General features: G+C 43.3%; 1 protein-coding gene across 5 annotated transcripts in view; it reads right to left on the reverse strand.

Moving 5' to 3' along the window:
- Positions 1 to 2,152: 2,152 nt before the first annotated feature.
- Positions 2,153 to 19,944, reverse strand: part of LOC121585925 (receptor-type tyrosine-protein phosphatase U) — a 362,429-nt gene continuing 344,637 nt past the window's right edge. For all 5 annotated transcript variants that reach the window (XM_041902265.2, XM_041902267.2, XM_041902266.2 and 2 more), the window contains 3 exons: positions 19,175 to 19,332; positions 5,272 to 5,407; positions 2,153 to 3,159 (listed from right to left, as the gene is read on the reverse strand). In XM_041902265.2, coding sequence (XP_041758199.2) covers positions 3,091 to 3,159; positions 5,272 to 5,407; positions 19,175 to 19,332 — 363 coding nt within the window. In that variant the 3' untranslated portion in view covers positions 2,153 to 3,090. The remainder of the gene's footprint in view (positions 3,160 to 5,271; positions 5,408 to 19,174; positions 19,333 to 19,944) is intronic.

Consider the following 19,944-nt stretch of genomic DNA (forward strand, 5'->3'; position numbering starts at 1 on the left):
GCTCTGTCAGAGAGACCATCGTGTTCTTGGTCACCTCCCTGACCAAGGCCCTTCTCCCCCGTTTGCGCAGTTTGGCCGGGCGGCCAGCCCTAGGAAGAGTCTTGGTGGTTCCAAACTTCTTCCATTTAAGAATGATGGATGGCACTATGTTCTTGGGGACCTTCAATGCTGCAGAAATGTTTTGGCACCCTTCTCAGATCTGTGCCTCGACACAATCCTGTGTCGGAGCTCTACAGACAATTCCTTCGACCTCAAGGCTTGGTTTTCGCTCTGACATGCACTGTAAACTGTGGGACCTTATATAGACAGTTCTGTGCTGTTCGAAATCATGTCCAATCAATTGAAATTACCACAGGTGGACTCCAATCAAGTTGTAGAAACATCCCAAGGACGTTCAATGGAAAGGGTCTAAATACTTACAGTGAGGGAAAAAAGTATTTGATCCCCTGCAGATTTTGTATGTTTGCCCACAGACAAAGAAATTATCAGTCTATAATTTTAATGGTAGGTTTATTTGAACAGTGAGAGACAGAATAACAACAAAAAAATCCAGAAAAACGCATGTCAAAAATTTTATTAATTGATTTGCATTTTAATGAGGGAAATAAGTATTTGACCCCTCTGCAAAACATGACATAGTACTTGGTGGCAAAACCTGTGTTTGCAATCATAGAGGTCAGACGTTTCTTGTAGTTGGCCACCAGGTTTGCACACATCTCAGGAGGGATTTTGTCCCACTCCTCTTTGCAGATCTTCTCCAAGTCATTAAGGTTTCGAGGCTGACGTTTGGCAACTCGAACCTTCAGCTCCCTCCACAGATTTTCTATGGGATTAAGGTCTGGAGACTGGCTAGGCCACTCCAGGACCTTAATGTGCTTCTTCTTGAGCTACTCCTTTGTTGCCTTGGCCGTGTGTTTTGGGTCATTGTCATGCTGGAATACCCATCCACGACCCATTTTCAATGCCCTGGCTGAGGGAAGGAGGTTCTCACCCAAGATTTGACGGTACATGGCCCCGTCCATCGTCCCTTTGATGAAGTGAAGTTGTCCTGTCCCCTTAGCAGAAACCCCCCCAAAGCATAATGTTTCCACCTCCATGTTTGATGGTGGGGATGGTGTTCTTGGGGTCATAGGCAGCATTCCTCCTCCTCCAAACACGGCGAGTTGAGTTGATGCCAAAGAGCTCCATTTTGGTCTCATCTGACCACAACACTTTCACCCAGTTCTCCTCTGAATCATTCAGATGTTCATTGGCAAACTTCAGACGGGCCTGTATATGTGCTTTCTTGAGCAGGGGGACCTTGCGGGCGCTGAAGGATTTCAGTCCTTCACGGCGTAATGTGTTACCAATTGTTTTCTTGGTGACTATGGTCCCAGCTGCCTTGAGATCATTGACAAGATCCTCCCGTGTAGTTCTGGGCTGATTCCTCACCGTTCTCATGATCATTGTAACTCCACGAGGTGAGATCTTGCATGGAGCCCCAGGCCGAGGGAGATTGACAGTTCTTTTGTGTTTCTTCCATTTGCGAATAATCGCACCAACTGTTGTCACCTTCTCACCAAGCTGCTTGGCGATGGTTTTGTAGCCCATTCCAGCCTTGTGTAGGTCTACAATCTTGTCCCTGACATCCTTGGAGAGCTCTTTGGTCTTGGCCATGGTGGAGAGTTTGGAATCTGATTGATTGATTGCTTCTGTGGACAGGTGTCTTTTATACAGGTAACAAACTGAGATTAGGAGCACTCCCTTTAAGAGTGTGCTCCTAATCTCAGCTCGTTACCTGTATAAAAGACACCTGGGAGCCAGAAATCTTTCTGATTGAGAGGGGGTAAAATACTTATTTCCCTCATTAAAATACAAATCAATTTATAACATTTTTGACATGCGTTTTTCTGGATTTGTTTGTTGTTATTCTGTCTATCACTGTTCAAATAAACCTACCATTAAAATTATAGACTGATCATTTCTTTGTCAGTGGGCAAACGTACAAAATCAGCAGGGGATCAAATACTTTTTTCCCTCACTAAATAAGGTATATAATTTCTTTTTTTTAATACATTTGCAAAAATTTATACAAACCTGTTTTCGCTTTGTCATTATGGGGTATTGTGTGTAGATTGATGAGGAAAAAAATTATTTCATCAATTTTAGAATAAGACTGTAACAGAATAAAATGTGGAAAAAGTCAAGGGGTCTGAATTCTTTCCGAATGCACTGTACATGTATCAACATGAAGGAGTAGAACAAAGTGAAGACAGGATTCAAGTCAGTCTGCGGGATTGGCACAATTCAATTAAGTGACAGGTTAGGCATCCCCTTTGATGGGAATTGGATCAGTCTTATGACATACCAGGTTGGCCCGTCACAAAAAGTGGCAAACACATCAAATTGTACTTCATGCTCCCATGTCTCGATGACTCTTCTATTTATCATAGCACTGCCAAATTGGCAAATTTGTTACGCAAAGCATTGTTGTTTATGTAGCCCATTGAAATCCTTCCATTGAGTTGTACTGTATCTTACCCAGTGTTAGGGGACGGTAAGGCAGTTTGTGGTAGAGATGTCTTGTCTTCACAACAGTAGGCTGCAGTCGCTGTGGCTCTTGGAGAGACTGGAACACTTCTATGTAGAGAGTCAAATTCTGTTTTTAGCTCCGGACCCTCATCAACAAGACAAAAAACTGTCCAGGCCATCCATGTTTGAAGAAAATGATGAAAGGCAGGGCGACCTCTCCACAGGTCTTTGTACTCTCTCATGTTTCTTCATCGTTGACACCACAGAAACATTTAGCACAAAAAAGCTTCAGTCCAGAGGCAAAGACTAAAAACGCACAAAAACGAAACAAAAAGTATCAAAAATGAAAACAACAATGTCAACAATAAAATGGAGGAAACCACAGCTGTACATTAAAGGGTTAAAAGTGAGGAGCACTTTCCCCTTTTGTGTGTTTGTTTGTTTTTCTTCCATTGTTGTCCTTCACAACAGCTTAGACCCATTAATCCAAACAATAAAATCAATGTTGAGGGGGTCACAGGGTATGTAACCCAGTCAGCATTCACAGCCCACGAGATGCACCAGCTACGGAACATATTGCTATCTCATGCTGTCTTCTATGCAGTCCAAGTACTCCAGAATAAGGTCGTAACAGAATCGGTACTGGTCCTGCAGAAAACACACATACACATACACATACACGCATTAGTTACATAGACCAACAATGGTAGTAATATGTAGGGTTCGGGTCAAATCCATTTAAACTCCAACTCAGGAACTGAAACATTTAAAAAAGCTTCAATAAAGATAACTTTTTAAGTCTTGAATTGAAATTCAATTTCATCTTGGGCCCGATCCCGTACAGTGGCATTGTATTGTGTGACAAAACGGCACATTTTAGAGTGGCCTTTTATTGTCCCCAGTACAAGATGCACCTGTGTAATGATCATGCTGTTTAATCAATTTATTTATATGCCACACCTGTCAGGTGGATGGATTATCTTGGCAAAGGAGAAATGCTCACTACCAGGGATGTAAACAAATTTGTGCACAAAATTTGAGAGAAATACGCTTTTAGTGCGTATGGAACATACACTTTACATGTTGCGTTTATATTTTTGTTCAGTATAATTTTAATTTTGTCGACAGAATGTATCGAAAGAACGGGTTCAGAATATGAGGGATCAATGAAAGAATGCCTTCTAAATATATACATATTCGTCTCCATTTCAGCACCAATTGGTAGATAAAAAAATACTCTGATTTTGTAGATTATTTAGGTTTAGGAAAGTATTTATGAATCATAAAATCTGATTTGGAGAGCCTTGACGTACGAAAGAAAGAAAGCGGTGGTTTGATTCATTCTGAAAATTGCCACATTCAATTCTTCAACCCATGGTAATGTTGGAAGATTAGTGTACATATGATTATAATAGGGAGAATAACGTTGTCTATTGCCTGCATTAACCATGGAACTGTGTGATGACATGGCCAAGTATTGCGCCATGCGTCGGGTTCAAACTGTTACGGCTTGGTCTGCGCTCTGCTCCATAACGATTTAATTAGCCTACATGTCTTTTTTTAAATATTATCAACTGTTAGTAATGATCCTCAGCAACAACCGAATGGCTGTGAAGCGTTTACAGAGGAAGCAAATGAAGGTAAACGAAACAATGTAATTAAATTGAATAATAATATAGGCTATACCAACTGAAGGGAACTAACAGTAAATCAAATCAAAATAAAATAAAATTGTATTGGTCGCTGAATATGTGTGGTTATTAGACAGTCAATACTGATATTTAACATGATAGAAACAGGAGACAGAGGAAGTTGGGGTAGTCTATAATTATGACATTCGAGAGTGCCCTGCAAGGTAAAAGGCCGTACGTACAATTTAAATTCTGCATAATGTCACAGCATTTCATAAACTTTACTCTGGGAAAGTTGATTTGTTGACATGCTTCAGTTTGCTGCCGTAGGCCCCGTGTAGCTCAGTTGGTAGAGCATGGCGTTTGCAACGCCAGGGTTGTGGGTTCGATTCCCACGGGGGGCAGTATGAAAAGATTTATGCACTCACTAACTGTACGTCGCTCTGGATAAGAGCGTCTGCTAAATGACTAAAATGTCAAATGTAAATATGACTGGTTTCACATTTGTCTCCAGCGATCATGAGGTAAAATAGATCTAAAATAAGTGTCATTTATATTTACAATCCCCTTATCCAAACGGATCACTCATTTACCTAGCTCTTATCAATAGATCTTATCAAGTTGTAAATTACAGTGCATGGAGAATGGTGTTATGTCTATCGGGAAAAAGTTAAGTTGATTATTTTTCCACTTGGAACCGGTAGGTTTGCTAGACCTTATACATGGTTTCCTCGCATGTAAATGTGTTGGAATTATTAGGGAATTAAGTCAAGGTCAGAATACAGCGTATCTGTAGAAAGACCTCTGCCACACCTTCATTTATTCAAGCTCCTCAAACGAATAGTGGGTGAATAGCATGCTATTCTCATGCTTAAGTTCAAGGTCAGAATACGCATAGAGAGAAAAGCGCATAAAAAGGGAATTATGGTCCATTTACGTGCGCTTAACCCGGGACGGAATTCCTAACCCCCCCCCCCCTTCTGAATTGATTGAAATCAAATATAATTGATAATACTGAATATAGTAATAACACCAATACAGATCTGATTAAACAAAGGCAGACACATCCATAGTCATATCTAAAATACTCCAAAACTAAATTGCAGCCACTCAGCTCCACTCCACCTACCAGTGACTCCACCATGTTGGGTTTGGAGTTGCGGAGCGTCTTGACGCAGTAGAATATGTCCACCATGTTCTGGTACTGGATCATCTCCAGCAGGATGGCGCTGGCACAGAACGTCCCACTGCGCCCACCGCCGTTCCTATAAGACATGGTGGAGTTGTTAGAGAATGAAGAGTTGAAATACAACCTTTAGTGTTAAGATGCTAGGATTTTAGTATTTAGTATTCATTAGGATCCCCAATTAGCTGCTGCCGAGGCAGCGGCTACCCTTCCTGGGGTCCAAACAGGAAACAACACAACAGATAAAATACATAATATACATAAATATACATAGCAGCACTACATTTACATTACAATTTAGCCATTCTGCAGACACTCCCATCCAGAGTGGCCCACAGCTAGTGAATTCATCTTAAGAAAGCCAGGCGAGACAATCACATATCACAGTCATATCCCAACCACGTATCATATACATAATACAATGCAAAATACAATACAAAATGCATAAAAATTTCAGTGCTTCTCTTCACAATCCCCGTCGTGCCGTAAGGTCTTTTATTTGTTTTGTTTTTATCTGGTTTTATTGCTAGCTTGAGTTACCTGGGGTGGCAGAGAGTTCCATTTATTTCATGGCTCTATTTAATACTGTGTGTTTCCCAGCCTCTGTTCTGGACCTGGGGACTGTGAAGAGACCTCTGGTTGCATGTCTTGTGTGATACCGATGAGTGTCCGAACTGTGTGCCAACTGCTTGAACAGACACCTCGCACAAAGACCAATCGTGATGCAGTCAATCTCTCCTCAACTTTGAGCCAGGAGAGATTGACATGCATGTTATTGACATTCGCCCTCCGTGTACATCTAAGTGCAATTTGCGTATGTCCTTCTTTGCAGCACCTGACCACACAACTGGAAAGTAGTCCAGGTGCGATAAAACTAGGGCCTGTTGGACCTGTCTGGTTGACTGTGATATCAAGAAAGCAGAGCAATGCCTTATCATGGACAGACCTCTTCCCATTTTAGTAACCATTGAGTCTATATGTTTTGACCATGATAGCTTGCTATCTAGGGTGGCACCCAGCAGTTTAGTCTCTTCAACTTGCTCAATAGTCACATTATTCAATAACAGATCCAAATGAGGTTTAGGGTTGAGCGAGTGATTTGTCCCAACAATTATGCTTTGAGTTTGAGATATTTAGCACCAGGCTATTGCTAAAACTGACTGGAGAGGTTATGCTATGTTATTTATTTTACTGTTGCAGCCAAAATGTATACCGTTGAGTCGTCAACGTACATGGACACACAGGCTTTATTGAAGGTCAGTGGAAAGTCAAATTGTTTAATTATGTACACTACTGTTCAAACGTTTGGGGTCACTTAGAAATGTCCTTGTTTTCGAAAGAAAAGCTATGTTTTTGGCCATTAAAATAACATCAAATTGATCAGGAATACAGTGTGGACATTGTTAATGTTGTAAATGGCTATTGTAGCTGGAAACGGCTGATTTTTTATGGAATATCTACATAGGCATACAGAGGCCCATTATCAGCAACCATCAGTCCTGTGTTCCAATGGCACGTTGTGTTTGCTAATCCAAGTTTATCGTTTTAGAAGGCTAATTGATCATTAGAAAACACTTTTGCAATTATGTTAGCACAGCTGAAAACTTCTGTGCTGATTAACGAAGCAATAAAACTGGCCTTCTTTAGACTAGTTGAGTATCTGGAGCATCAGCAATTGTGGGTTCGATTACAGGCTCAAATGGCCAGAAACAAATAACTTTCTTCTGAAATTCGTCAGTCTATTCTTGTTCGGAGAAATGAAGGCTATTCCATGCGAGAAATTGCCAAGAAACTGAAAATCTCGTACAACGCTGTGTACTACTCCCTTCACAGAACAGCGCAAACTGTCTCTAACCAGAATAGAAAGAGTAGTCGGAGTCCCCGGTGCACAACTGAGCTATTTTAATGGACAAAAACAGTAGTGTACATACAGTTGAAGTCGGAAGTTTACATACACTTAGGTTGGAGTCAATAAAACTCGTTTTTCAACCACTCCACAAATTTCTTTTTAACAAACTATAGTTTTGGCAAGTCGGTTAGGACATCTACTTTGTGCATGACACAAGTATTTTTTCCAACAATTGTTTACAGACAGATTATTTAACTTATAATTCACTGTATCACAATTCCAGTGGGTAGAAGTTTACATACACTAAGTAGACTGTGCCTTTAAACAGCTTGGAAAAATCCAGAAAATTATGTCATGGCTTTAGAAGCTTCTTGACATCATTTGAGTCAATTGGACGTGTACCTGTGGATGTATGTCACGCCCTGGCTCTGGGGACACTGTTATGTTGAGCCAGGGTGTGTAGATCAATGTGTTTTGTTTCTTTGGGTGCTATTTCTATGTTGGCCAGAGTGGCTCCCAATCAGAGGCAACAAGTGTCAGGTGTTGCTGGTTGTCTCTGATTGGGAGCCATATTTAAACAGTCTGTTTTTCATTCGTGTTTGTGGGATTTTGTTTCTAGTCGGTTGTGTTAGACCGTGAACTGTCACGTTTTCGTTTTGTTGTTTTTGATCGTGTCTCTAATAAAGAGTATGTTTGCCTGCAACGCTGCGCCTTGGTCCTCATCTCTGTTCGACGATCGTGACAGAAAATCCCACCAAGACTGGACCAAGCAGCATGTCCAGGAGCCATCACCGGGGAGATCTCTGGCGGATCTCCTTCGCCTCCTCGACTGGGTCAAGCCGGGTGAGGAAGAGAAGGGCTTGACATGGAGGCAGAAGGGCGAAAGGCTGGTGAGGGACATGGAGACCTGGTCCACGGGTAGGAGAGTCGCCCAGAAAATTTTTAGGGGGGGGCTGACGCCGTGGACGACGGGCCAGCAGAAGACCGCGGCAGAGCGGCCCAGCGGGTTGGCAGAGGAGGCCGCCAGGTTACGGGGGCCACTGGTCGAAGAGGGGATGGAAGGTGTAGGGGCACGGCGAGAGGTACTGGGGTGTGTTACCAGTCCGGTCCGGCCCATTCCAGATCCCTGCGTAGGACCAGTGGTGTGTGTCCCCAGTACGGTCCGGCCTGTTCCTGCTCCCCGCACCAGGCCAATGGTGCGCTTCGTCAGCCCGGCTCGGCCCGTTCCTGCTCCCCGCACCAAGTCAGTGGTGCGCTTCGTCAGCCCGGCTCGGCCCGTTCCTGCTCCCCGCACCAAGTCAGTGGTGCGCTCGTCAGCCCGGATCGGCCCGTTCCTGCTCCCCGCACCAAGTCAGTGGTGCGCTCGTCAGCCCGGCTCGGCCCGTTCCTGCTCCCCGCACCAAGTCAGTGGTGCGCTTCGCCAGCCCGGCTCGGCCCGTTCCTGCTCCCCGCACCAAGTCAGTGGTGCGCTTCGTCAGCCCGGCTCGGCCCGTTCCTGCTCCCCGCACCAAGTCAGTGGTGCGCTTCGTCAGCCCGGCTCGGCCCGTTCCTGCTCCCCGCACCAAGTCAGTGGTGCGTTTCGTCAGCCCGGTTCGGCTCACTCCTGCTCCTCACACCAAGCCAGTGGTGTGCGTTGTCAGTCCAGCGCGGCCCGTGCCTGTTCTCCACACCAAGCCAGTGGTGGGCGTCGTCAGTCCGGCACGGCCCGTGCCTGTTCCACTGGTGCCTGGTTCGGCACTGGTCAGATGTTTTACGCCGGAGCTAGAGCAATCCGCTCCATCAGTGTGCAGTCCAGCTCCGGCCAGCGGGGCCAGACCGGACCAGGGGTACTTTGGGGGGTTGAAGAGGGAGCGGGGATCAGGCCCGGAGCCGGATCCGCCGCCTAGGCGGAGTGCCCACCCGGTCCCTCCCCTGTGGTATTTGGTTGACGCGGTCGGAGTCCGCGCTTTTAGGGGGGGGTACTGTCACGCCCTGGCTCTGGGGACACTGTTATGTTGAGCCAGGGTGTGTAGATCAATGTGTTTTGTTTCTTTGGGTGCTATTTCTATGTTGGCCAGAGTGGCTCCCAATCAGAGGCAACGAGTGTCAGGTGTTGCTGGTTGTCTCTGATTGGGAGCCATATTTAAACAGTCTGTTTTTCATTCGTGTTTGTGGGATTTTGTTTCTAGTCGGTTGTGTTAGACCGTGAACTGTCACGTTTTCGTTTTGTTGTTTTTGATCGTGTCTCTAATAAAGAGTATGTTTGCCTGCAACGCTGCGCCTTGGTCCTCATCTCTGTTCGACGATCGTGACAATGTATTTCAAGGCCTACCTTCAAACTCAGTGCCTCTTTGCTTGACATCATGGGAAAATCCAAATAAATCAGCCAAGACCTCAGAAAAAACATTGTAGACCTACACAAGTCTGGTTCATCCTTGGGAGCAATTTTCAAACGCCTGAAGGTACCACGTTCATCTGTACAAACAATAGTACGCAAGTGTAAACACCATGGGACCACGCAGCCATCATACTGCTCAGGAAGGAGACGTGTTCTGTCTCCTAGAGATGAACGTACTTTGGTGCAAAAAGTGCAAATCAATCCCAGAACAACAGCAAAGGAACTTGTGACGATGCTGGAGGAAACAGGTACAAAAGTATCTATCGACATAACCTGAAAGGCCGCTCAGCAAGGAAGAAGCCACTTCTCCAAAACCACCATAGAAAAGTCAGACTACGGTTTGCAACTGCACATGGGGACAAAGATTGTACTTTTTGGAGAAATGTCCTCTGGTCTGATGAAAGAAAAATAGAACTGTTTGGCCATATTGACCATCGTTATGTTTGGAGGAAAAAGGGGGATGCTTGCAAGCCGAAGAACACCATCCCAACCGTGAAGCACGGGGGTGGCAGCATCATGCTGTGGGGGTGCTTTGCTGCAGGAAGGACTGGTGCACTTCACAACATAGATGGTATCATGAGGAAGGATAATTATGTGGATACATTGAAGCAACATCTCAAGACATCAGTCAGGAAGTAAAAGCTTGGTCGCAAATGGGTCTTCCAAATGGACAATGACTCCAAGCATACTTCCAAAGTTGTGGCTAAATGGCTTAAGGACAACAAAGTCAAGGTATTAGATCTTTATAGAACTCTTTTTGTTGATCAAGTAGTTCATGGAGTGTAGTGCTTGAGACGTATTCCTCTTCTGCATTGAGCTTTGCAGCATTTTTCTGTCTAGTATTAGCCATGCTACAAGCTTGTTGTGAGCTAAAATGAGTTCGCAAACACAACCCACACCCTGCATCCCGAAAACAAGCTCCGCCAGTGAAATGGCAAACACACACAAGCAACACACACTTGATCACACATGCACATGGGCTCCCGAGTGGCGCATCGGTCTAAGGCACTGCTTCTCATTGCTTGAGGCATCACTACAGACCACCTGGTTCGATTCCAGGCTGTATCACAACCGACCGTGATTGGGAGTCCCATAGGGTGGCGCACAACTGGCCCAGCGTCGTCCGGGTTTGGCCCGTGTAGGCCATCATTGTAAATAAGAATTTGTTCTTAACTGACATGCCTAGTTAAATAAAGATAAAATAAAAATAATTAAAAAATCACTACGATAAACAGAGAGAAAGCGGACAACTTGCTCACTGTATGGATCCTGGCTGCACTTTACTAAATGAGCGGGAGATTACCAACTCGCACATTAGTGCTGTGGATACAGCAAGCCAAAACACTGGTCAAAGATGCTTGGGAGAGACAGTGGTAGGAGCATTCGCTTACCCACTGAACGAGCAGCGTGAACGATGTCAGAGTCCTTCCGGGTGCCAACCTGGCTGATACTGTTATGAATGAGCCATCAGCCTCAATGAAGGATGGAGATGAGTTAGCTTAATTTACCAGCCTAGAATTTCATTTAAGGTACTCCAGAGCTTTTTACTATCATTCTTCATATCATTTACCTTTGATCCATAGTATAGTTTCTTCTTCATTTTGTTTAGTTTAGTTACGTGAGTTCTCAATTTACTGTATGTTTGCCAATCTGCTGTTGCCAAACTTATTTGCCATTCCATTAGCCTCATCCCTCTGAGCCATACAGTTTTTCAATTAATCATCTATCCATGGGGATTTGGCATTTCTAACAGTTAGTTTCTTTATGGGCGCATGCCTGTCAATATTTGTATTTGTATTTATTATGGATCCCCATTAGCTGCTGCCTCTTCCTGGGGTCCAGCAAAATTAAGGCAGTTATACATTTTAAAAACATTACAATACATTCATAACAGATTTCACATCATATTAAGAGTGTGCCTTCAGACCGCTACTATACTACCACATATCTGTAACACATAATCCATGTGTACATGTGTGTATAGTGCGTATGTTATCGTGTGTTTGTATGCATGTGTCTATGCTTGTGTTGCTTCACAGTCCCCGCTGTTCCATAAGGTGTATTTTTTATCTGTTTTTTTAATCAAATTTTACTGCTGGCATGAGTTACTTGATGTGGAAAAGTTCCACGTAGTCATGGCTCTATGTAGTACTGTCCATCTCCCATAGTCTGTTCTTGACTTGGGGACTGGGAAGAGACCTCTGGTGGCATGTCTTGTGGGGTATGCATGGGTGTTCGAGCTGTGCGCCAGTAGGCCCTCCTGTAGCTCAGTAGCTCAGTTGGTAGAGCATGGCGCTTGCAACGCCAGGGTTGTGGGTTCGTTTCCCACGGGGGCCCACTAACTGTAAGTCGCTTTGGATAAGAGCGTCTGCTAAATGACTAAAATGTCAAATGTAAAAAATGTAGTTCAAACAGACAGCTCGTTGTATTCAACATGTCAATACCTCTCACAAATACAAGTAGTGATGAAGTCAATCTCTCCTCCACTTTGAACCAGGAGAGATTGACATGCATATTATTATTGTTAGCTCTCTGTGTACATTGAAGGGCCAGCCGTGCTGCCCTGTTCTGAGCCAATTGCAATTTTCCTAAGTCCCTCTTTGTGGCACCTGACCACACGACTGAACAGTAGTCCAGGTGCGACAAAACTAGGGCCTGTAGGACCTGCCTTGTTGATAGTGCTGTTAAGAATGCAGAGCAGCGCTTTATTATAGACAGACTTCACCCCATCCTAGCTACTGTTGTATCAATATGTTTTGACCATGACAGTTTACAATCCAGGGTTACTCCAAGCAATTTAGTCTCCTCAACTTGCTCAATTTCCACATTATTCATTACAAGATTTAGTTGAGGTTTAGGGTTTACTAAATGATTTGTCTAAAATACAATGCTTTTAGTTTCGGAAATATTTAGGACTACTTTACTCAAAGCGAGTGGCATGTCGTTAGTAAAGATTGAAAAAAAGTAAGGGGCCTAGACAGCTGCCCTGGGGAATTCCTGATTCTACCTGGATTTTGTTGGAGAGGCTTCCATTAAAGAACACCTTCTGTGTTCTGTTAGACAGTTAACTCTTTATCCACAATATAGCAGGGGGTGTAAAGCCATAACACATACGTTTTTCCAGCAACAGACTATGATCGATAATATCAAAAGCCACACTGAAGTCGAACAAAACAGCCCCCACAATCTTTTTCTCATCAATTTCTCTCAGCCAATCTTTAGTCATTTGTGTTAGTGCTGTGCTTGTTGAATGTCCTTCCCTATAAGCGTGCTGAAAATCTGTTGTTAATTTGTTTACTGTAAAATAGCATTTTATCTGGTCAAACACAATTCTTTCCAAAAGTTTACTAAGGGCTGGTAACAGGCTGATTGATCGTCTATTTAGCCAGTTAAGGGGGCCTTACTATTCTTAGGTAGGGTAATAACTTTTGCTTCCCTCCAGGCCTGAGGGCACACACTTTCTAGTAGGCTTAAATTGAAGATATGGCAAATAGGAGTGGCAATATCGTCCGCTATTATCCTCAGAAATGTTCCATCCAATTTGTCAGACCCCGGTGGCTTGTCATTGTTGATAATTTTTTCACCTCTTCCACACTTACTTTACGGAATTCAAAATTACAATGCTTGTCTTTCATAATTTGGTCAGATATACATGGATATGTAGTGTCAGTGTTTGTTGCTGGCATGTCATTCCTAAGTTTGCTAATCTTGTCAATGTAAAAAGCATTAAAGTAGTTGGCAATATTAGTGGGTTTTATGATGAATGATAATCTATTATTGAGAAGAGAATTGTATTGGATTCGCCGTTTGTGTACCATGTCTCCTAGAGGTCTGAACCAAGAGTTTGATATCAGACCATTTCTTACATGAATATGTCACTTTACTTTGATTTGTCTTGCCTTCCAGGTTACCCACTTGGTGATTTTGTAAATATATATTATTTTCTGGAACCACAACATGTACCCACTACATTGTTATTCAATTATTAGAGATACACAAATGTTTCTTGCACCTACCATGCGTCATGTCCGATATGGTCATGTGAGGTGAAATGTGTATATTTTGGGATGTGAGCACTCAGTTTGTTTGACCTTACGAAGATCCGCTTCGGATCAAAATGTTGTTAATAAAGCGGTGAATTGGGAGCTTTAACAGTGTGCGGGCCATCTTCTTCTATACTAGTATTCTTTATTAGCCTAGCAACTATGTTTTTAAGGATATGCGTATGACCACAAACTTTTTTTGTGATGAATGAGCCATCTGATTCAATTAATGCTGCGGAGTTTGCCTTTTTGCCCAAAATTTAATTTAAGGTGCTCCAAAGCTTTTTACTATCATTCTTGATGTCATTTATATTTGTTTCATAGTGTATTTTTTAAATTTTATTATTCAGTTTAGTCACATGATTTCTCAATTTGCAGTACGTTTGCCAATCGGTTGTACAGCCAGACCCATTTGCCATCTCTTTTGCCTTATTCCTCTCAACCATAAAATGTTTCAATTCCTCATCAATCCATGGGGATTTAACAGTTTTTACAGTCATTTTCTTAATGGATGCATGCTTATTAGTAACTGGGATAAGCAATTTCATATATGTGTCAAGTGCAGCGTCTGGTTGCTCCTCATTACACACCACAGACCAACAAATATTCTTCACATCAACAACATAGGAATCACTACAAAACTTATTGTATGACCTCTTATACACAATATTAGGCCCAGCCTTTGGAACTTTGGTTTTCCTAGATATGGCTACTATATTGTGATCACTACATCCGATTGATTTGGATACTGCTTTCAAACACATTTCTTCAGCATTAGTAAAGATATTATCAATACGTGTTGATGATTTCATTCCTGTACTGTTTGTAACTAACCTGGTAGGTTGATTGATAACCTGAACCAGGTTGCATGCACTAGTTACAATTTGAAGCTTTCTCTTGAGTGGGCAGCCTGATGAAAGCCAGTCAATATTCTGAAAGTATACGTCTCTATTGATATCACATACATTATCAAGCATTTCACACATGTTATCCAGATACTGACTGTTAGCACTTGGTGGTTTATAGAAACCTCCCACAAGAATAGGCTTTAGGTGAGGCAGGTGAATCTGTAGCCATATTACTTCAACAGCATTTGACATGAGCTCTCTAAGCTTTACAGGAACATTACTCTGAATATAAACAGCAATACCTTCTCCGTTGGCATTCCTGTCTCTTCTGTAGATGTTATAACCATATATTGCTACAACTGTATCATCAAAGGAATTATCTAAATTAGTTTCAGCAGTAGCCAGTATATGAATGCTTTCTGTTGCTAGCAAGTTATCGAATTCATGAACCTTGTTTCTTAGGCTACATGTGTTAATGTAGGCTATTTGTAGCGTTTTTCAGGGATTCTTGATTGTTTTTATTGCTTTACTGGGAGGCTTATCAGAGGTAGACATTACATTTACATCATTTAGCAGACGCTCTTATCCAGAGCGACTTCTCCGTTGGCATTCCTGTCTCTTCTGTAGATATTATAACCATATATTGCTACAACTGTATCATCAAAGGAATTATCTAAATTAGTTTCAGCAGTAGCCAGTATATGAATGCTTTCTGTTGCTAGCAAGTTATCGAATTCATGAACCTTGTTTCTTAGGCTACATGTGTTAATGTAGGCTATTTGTAGCGTTTTTCAGGGATTCTTGATTGTTTTTATTGCTTTACTGGGAGGCTTATCAGAGGTAGACATTTACATTTACATCATTTAGCAGACGCTCTTATCCAGAGCGACTTCTCCGTTGGCATTCCTGTCTCTTCTGTAGATGTTATAACCATATATTGCTACAACTGTATCATCAAAGGAATGTAGCCAATATATGAATGCTTTTTGTTGCTAGCAAAAACACATGACACTAATGACAGTATTATGTATATTTGAGCTGATAGTGCAGGGTGAACTGCTCACAGTGGGCTTCTTACTAGGGCAAAACGTCTCAGTGCTAACAGTATAACTCAGGTTCATAGGTTCATGCTTTCTGCTGAGAATAGCTGTTGTTTTGACAGAGGCATTTGGAGGAACATAAATTAGGTTACTTACATTATGAATGCCAACACCTCTGGGAAAATGTACATTTGCTGCAGCACTAAGACAGCTCAGCAACACAATGGTAGGGATTATCTGAGCAGGGCTTGGGTCACTGATAAGTCATTGTCTCAACGCGGCCTTGAAATGTGAGGACAGGGTCCAGGCACCAAGAAGATTTGGGTGGACTCTGTCATTCCTGTAGGGCATCTTCTGTTTCCAAAAGGTGTCGAAGTTATCTATAAAAGTTATGCCAACAGAGCTACAGTAGTCTTTTAGCTAGATCTGTTATGCCAGTAGCCTGCTGAATCGTTCGCTGCCGTGGCCCAGCGATTGTACAGGGCCTGAGATAATCTGACTCTTTCAGAGCTTGAATCAGTTCTTTAAAATCCAGTTTAAGCAGTTCCATGCTAGCCCTCCTAATGTCGTTTGACCCCACATGGACTACGAGATTGTCAGCCCCCGGCAGATGTTGTAGAATGGTAGGAAACAGTCTAGTAATGTCCCGTATTCGTGCTCCAGGATAGAAAAGGGTTTTTCCCCAGGAACCTTGATGTTTCTCATCATAGAGCTGCCGATGATAATGGCTGGTGAAATGGCAGAGGAGGTGCGGCAGTTTTGCGCCTCAAGCCGGCCACAAAACGCATTGTGGCTGACGGAGGAGCCGGTGCATCATACACAGCTGATCCAAGTCTTAATGTGTTTCAGTGGGAATAGAGAACAAATAGAATGAGCAGCACTGAACATGTGCAATCTGATAATGCTGCTTTAGTGTACACTGCTTGCTCGCTCGAAAAAGTCTGAATCAGAGCGACAACACCTAACATAACATAAAAGGAACGGGATAAGAAATATCACAAGGGAGAACAAATTGAGAAGTAAGCATGTTGTGTGTGGCATTTCATGGTGCTAGACGGTCTGGGTTATCATCATAAGCTAAAGCAACATCAATAAACAACGGAGGCGAGGCCACATCCTCATTCCTGAAATGCACCCTGGGAAGGCAGGCGCCCAGTCGCCACAGCCGCCAATACGGGCAATATTAAGGTAATCAATCGGCGTCAGCAGTTTGGCAGCCTGGAATTTACTGTCATGAGAGCCGGCGCATTCTGTATTAAGCCATAATTGATTTCATCCCCATAATCTCTTTTCCGGTTGTCGTGGGTAACGCTGTGTGACAGCACTGAGTGATGTGTTTTTGGACTGTGGTGGCGGAGGTGCACGTGTCGTGGTTCAGCAATGTGCAGAATGCTCCATAGCTCTATATTCAGTCAGGTCCTGAGCTGAGTTCTTATGAGAGGAGGAGAGTACAGTGCAGTGCAGCCAAGAAGCCATGTTGTGTCATGCTTACTGCTCAAACCACCTCTTACACCTGAACAAGGTGTTTATCACAGGTAATGCCTACTTCACTGTCTCTGATTGGGTGTTAGCTATGTTGTTTGCTGGTGTTTGATTAGGTGAAGGCCAATCAGTCTGTGATGAACTAAGCTAAGTATTCACCCCCCTTGGCATTTTTCCTATTTTGTTGCCTTACAACCTGGAATTAAAATGAATTTTTAGGGGGGTTTGTATCATATTATTTACACAACATGCCTACCACTTTGCAGATGCACCATATTTTTTATTGTGAAACAAACAAGAAATGAGACCAAAAAAAAGAACTTGAGAGTGCATAACTATTCACCCCCCCAAAGTCAATACTTTGTAGAGCCACCTTCTGCAGCAATTACAGCTGCAAGTCTCTTGGGGTATGTATCTATAAGCTTGGCACATCTAGACACTGGGATTTTTTCCCATAATTCAAGGCAAAACTGCTCCAGCTCCTTCAAGTTGGATGGGTTCCGTTGGTGTACAGCAATCTAAGTCATACCACAGATTCTCAATTGTATTGAGGTATGGGCTTTGACTAGGCCATTCCAAGACATTTAAATGTTTCCCCTTAAAACACTTGAGTGTTGCTTTATCAGTATGCTTAGGGTCATTGTCCTGCTGGAAGGTGAACCTCAGTCCCAGTCTCAAATCTCTGGAAGACTGAAACAGGTTTCCCTCAAGAATTTCCCTGTATTTAGCGCCATCCATCATTCCTTCAATTCTGACCAATTTCCCAGTCCCTGCTGATGAAAAACATCCCCACAGTATGATGCTGCCTCCACCATGCTTCACTGTGAGGATGGTGTTCTCGGGGTGATGAGAGGTGTTGGGTTTGCGCCAGACATAGCGTTTTCCTTGATGGGTAAAAAGCTCAATTATAGTCTCATCTGACCAGAGTACCATCTTCCATATGTTTGTGGAGTCTCCCTAATGCTTTTTGGCGAACACCAAACGTGTTTGCTTATTTTTATCTTTAAGCAATGGCTTTTTTCTGGCCACTCTTCCGTAAAGCCCAGCTCTGTGGAGTGTACGGCTTAAAGTGGTCCTATGGACAGATACTCCAATCTCCGCTCCTTCAGGGTTATCTTTGGTCTCTTTGTTGCCTCTCTGATTAATGCCCTCCTTGCCTGGTCCGTGTGTTTTGGTGGGAAGCCCTCTCTTGGCAGGTTTGTTGTGGTGCCATATTCTTTCAATTTTTTAATAATGGATTTTAAATGGTGCTCCGTGGGATGTTCAAAGTTTCTGATATTTTTTTATAACCCAACCCTGATCTGTACTTCTCCACAACTTTGTCCCTGACCTGTTTGCTGAGCTCCTTGGTCTTCATGGTGCTGCTTGCTTGGTGGTGCCCCTTGCTTAGTAGTGTTGCAGACTCTGGGGCCTTTCAGAACAGGTGTATACAGTTGAAGTCGGAAGTTTACATACACTTAGGTTGGAGTCATTAAAACTAGTTTTTCAACCACTCCACAAATGTCTTGTTAACAAACTATCGTTTTGGCAAGTCAGTTAGGACATCTACTTTGTGCATGACACAAGTAATTTTTCCAACAATTGTTTACAGACAGATTATTTCACTTATAATTCACTGTATCACAATTCCAATGGGTCAGAAGTTTACATACAATAAGTTGACTGTGCCTTTAAACAGCTTGAAAAATGCCAGAACATTATGTCATGGCTTTAGAAGCTTCTGATAGGCTAATTGACATCATTTGAGTCAATTGGAGGTGTACCTGTGGATGTATCTCAAGGCCTACCTTCAAACTCAGTGCCTCATGGGAAAATCAAAAGAAATCAGCCAAGACCTCAGAAAAAAAATGTGTAGACCTCCACAAGAACTGGTTCATCCTTGGGAGCAATTTCCAAACGCCTGAAGGTACCACGTTCATCCGTACAAACAATAGTACGCAAATATAAACACCATGGGACCACGCAGCCGTCATTCCGCTCAGGAAGGAGACGCGTTCTGGCTCATAGAGATGAACGTATTTTGGTGCGAAAAGTGCAAATCAATCCCAGAACAACAGCAAAGGACCTTGTGAAGATGCTGGAGGAAACAGGTACAAAAGTATCTATATCCACAGTAAAACAAGTCCTATATCGACAACCTGAAATGCCGCTCAGCAGGGAAGAAGTCACTGCTCCAAAACCGCCATAAAAAAGCCAGGAATACTCACAGGCAGTGGACAATGGTGCGGCCATCTCCACACTCCCTCTGCCACTTGTGTACGTGAGCCAGTAGGCTGAGGAAGGCCTTCTTGGAGTCGGGCACGTCGCGGTAGGCTGACCAGCGCAGGAACTGGAACTGACACACCACCAGCTGGCCCTCCTGGAGCTAGGGACAGAAAGAAAACATGAAGCTCATGAGACCTGACTACACCGTGTGTGTGTGTGTGTGTGTGTGTGTGTGTGTGTGTGCACATGAGTTCCTGCCTGCTTGTGCGCGTTCATGTGTGTCCATAAGTGTGTGTGGGATTTCTAGTCCTGCTGGTGAAACTGGGAACTGGGGTGTGAAAGGGAGATGTCCCTGTGTGCTCAGAGCTATAGCCTGCTGTAATATCACTCTGCTGCTGCAGGGGCACATGTGACAGCTGTAACAGCCTTCAGTCCTACACTTAAGGAGCTAGGGATGCACTGTAAGTCATGCAGATTGGACTAACACAAACAAATAGGATGCAAGGAGAAGTTACAATCATGGAAGTGGGATTTTCAGATGCTCTATGGACCTATTTCTCTCTTACACACACACACACACACACGCACACACCCTCATTTCACGCAGACAAACACACCATTTCCCCACACTCTGCTATCTGTGGGTTGCATCCTGTCGGGTTGTGTGAGGTGCTATTTGACAGTGCAGTGTGGAGGAGAGAGGTATAGAGAGGTAGTATGAAAATATATGCACTCACTAACTGTAAATCGCTCTGGATTAGAGCGTCTGCTA

The sequence above is a fragment of the Coregonus clupeaformis genome, chromosome 17, assembly GCF_020615455.1.
Source record: "Coregonus clupeaformis isolate EN_2021a chromosome 17, ASM2061545v1, whole genome shotgun sequence".
In the NCBI taxonomy this organism is placed as follows: domain Eukaryota; kingdom Metazoa; phylum Chordata; class Actinopteri; order Salmoniformes; family Salmonidae; genus Coregonus; species Coregonus clupeaformis.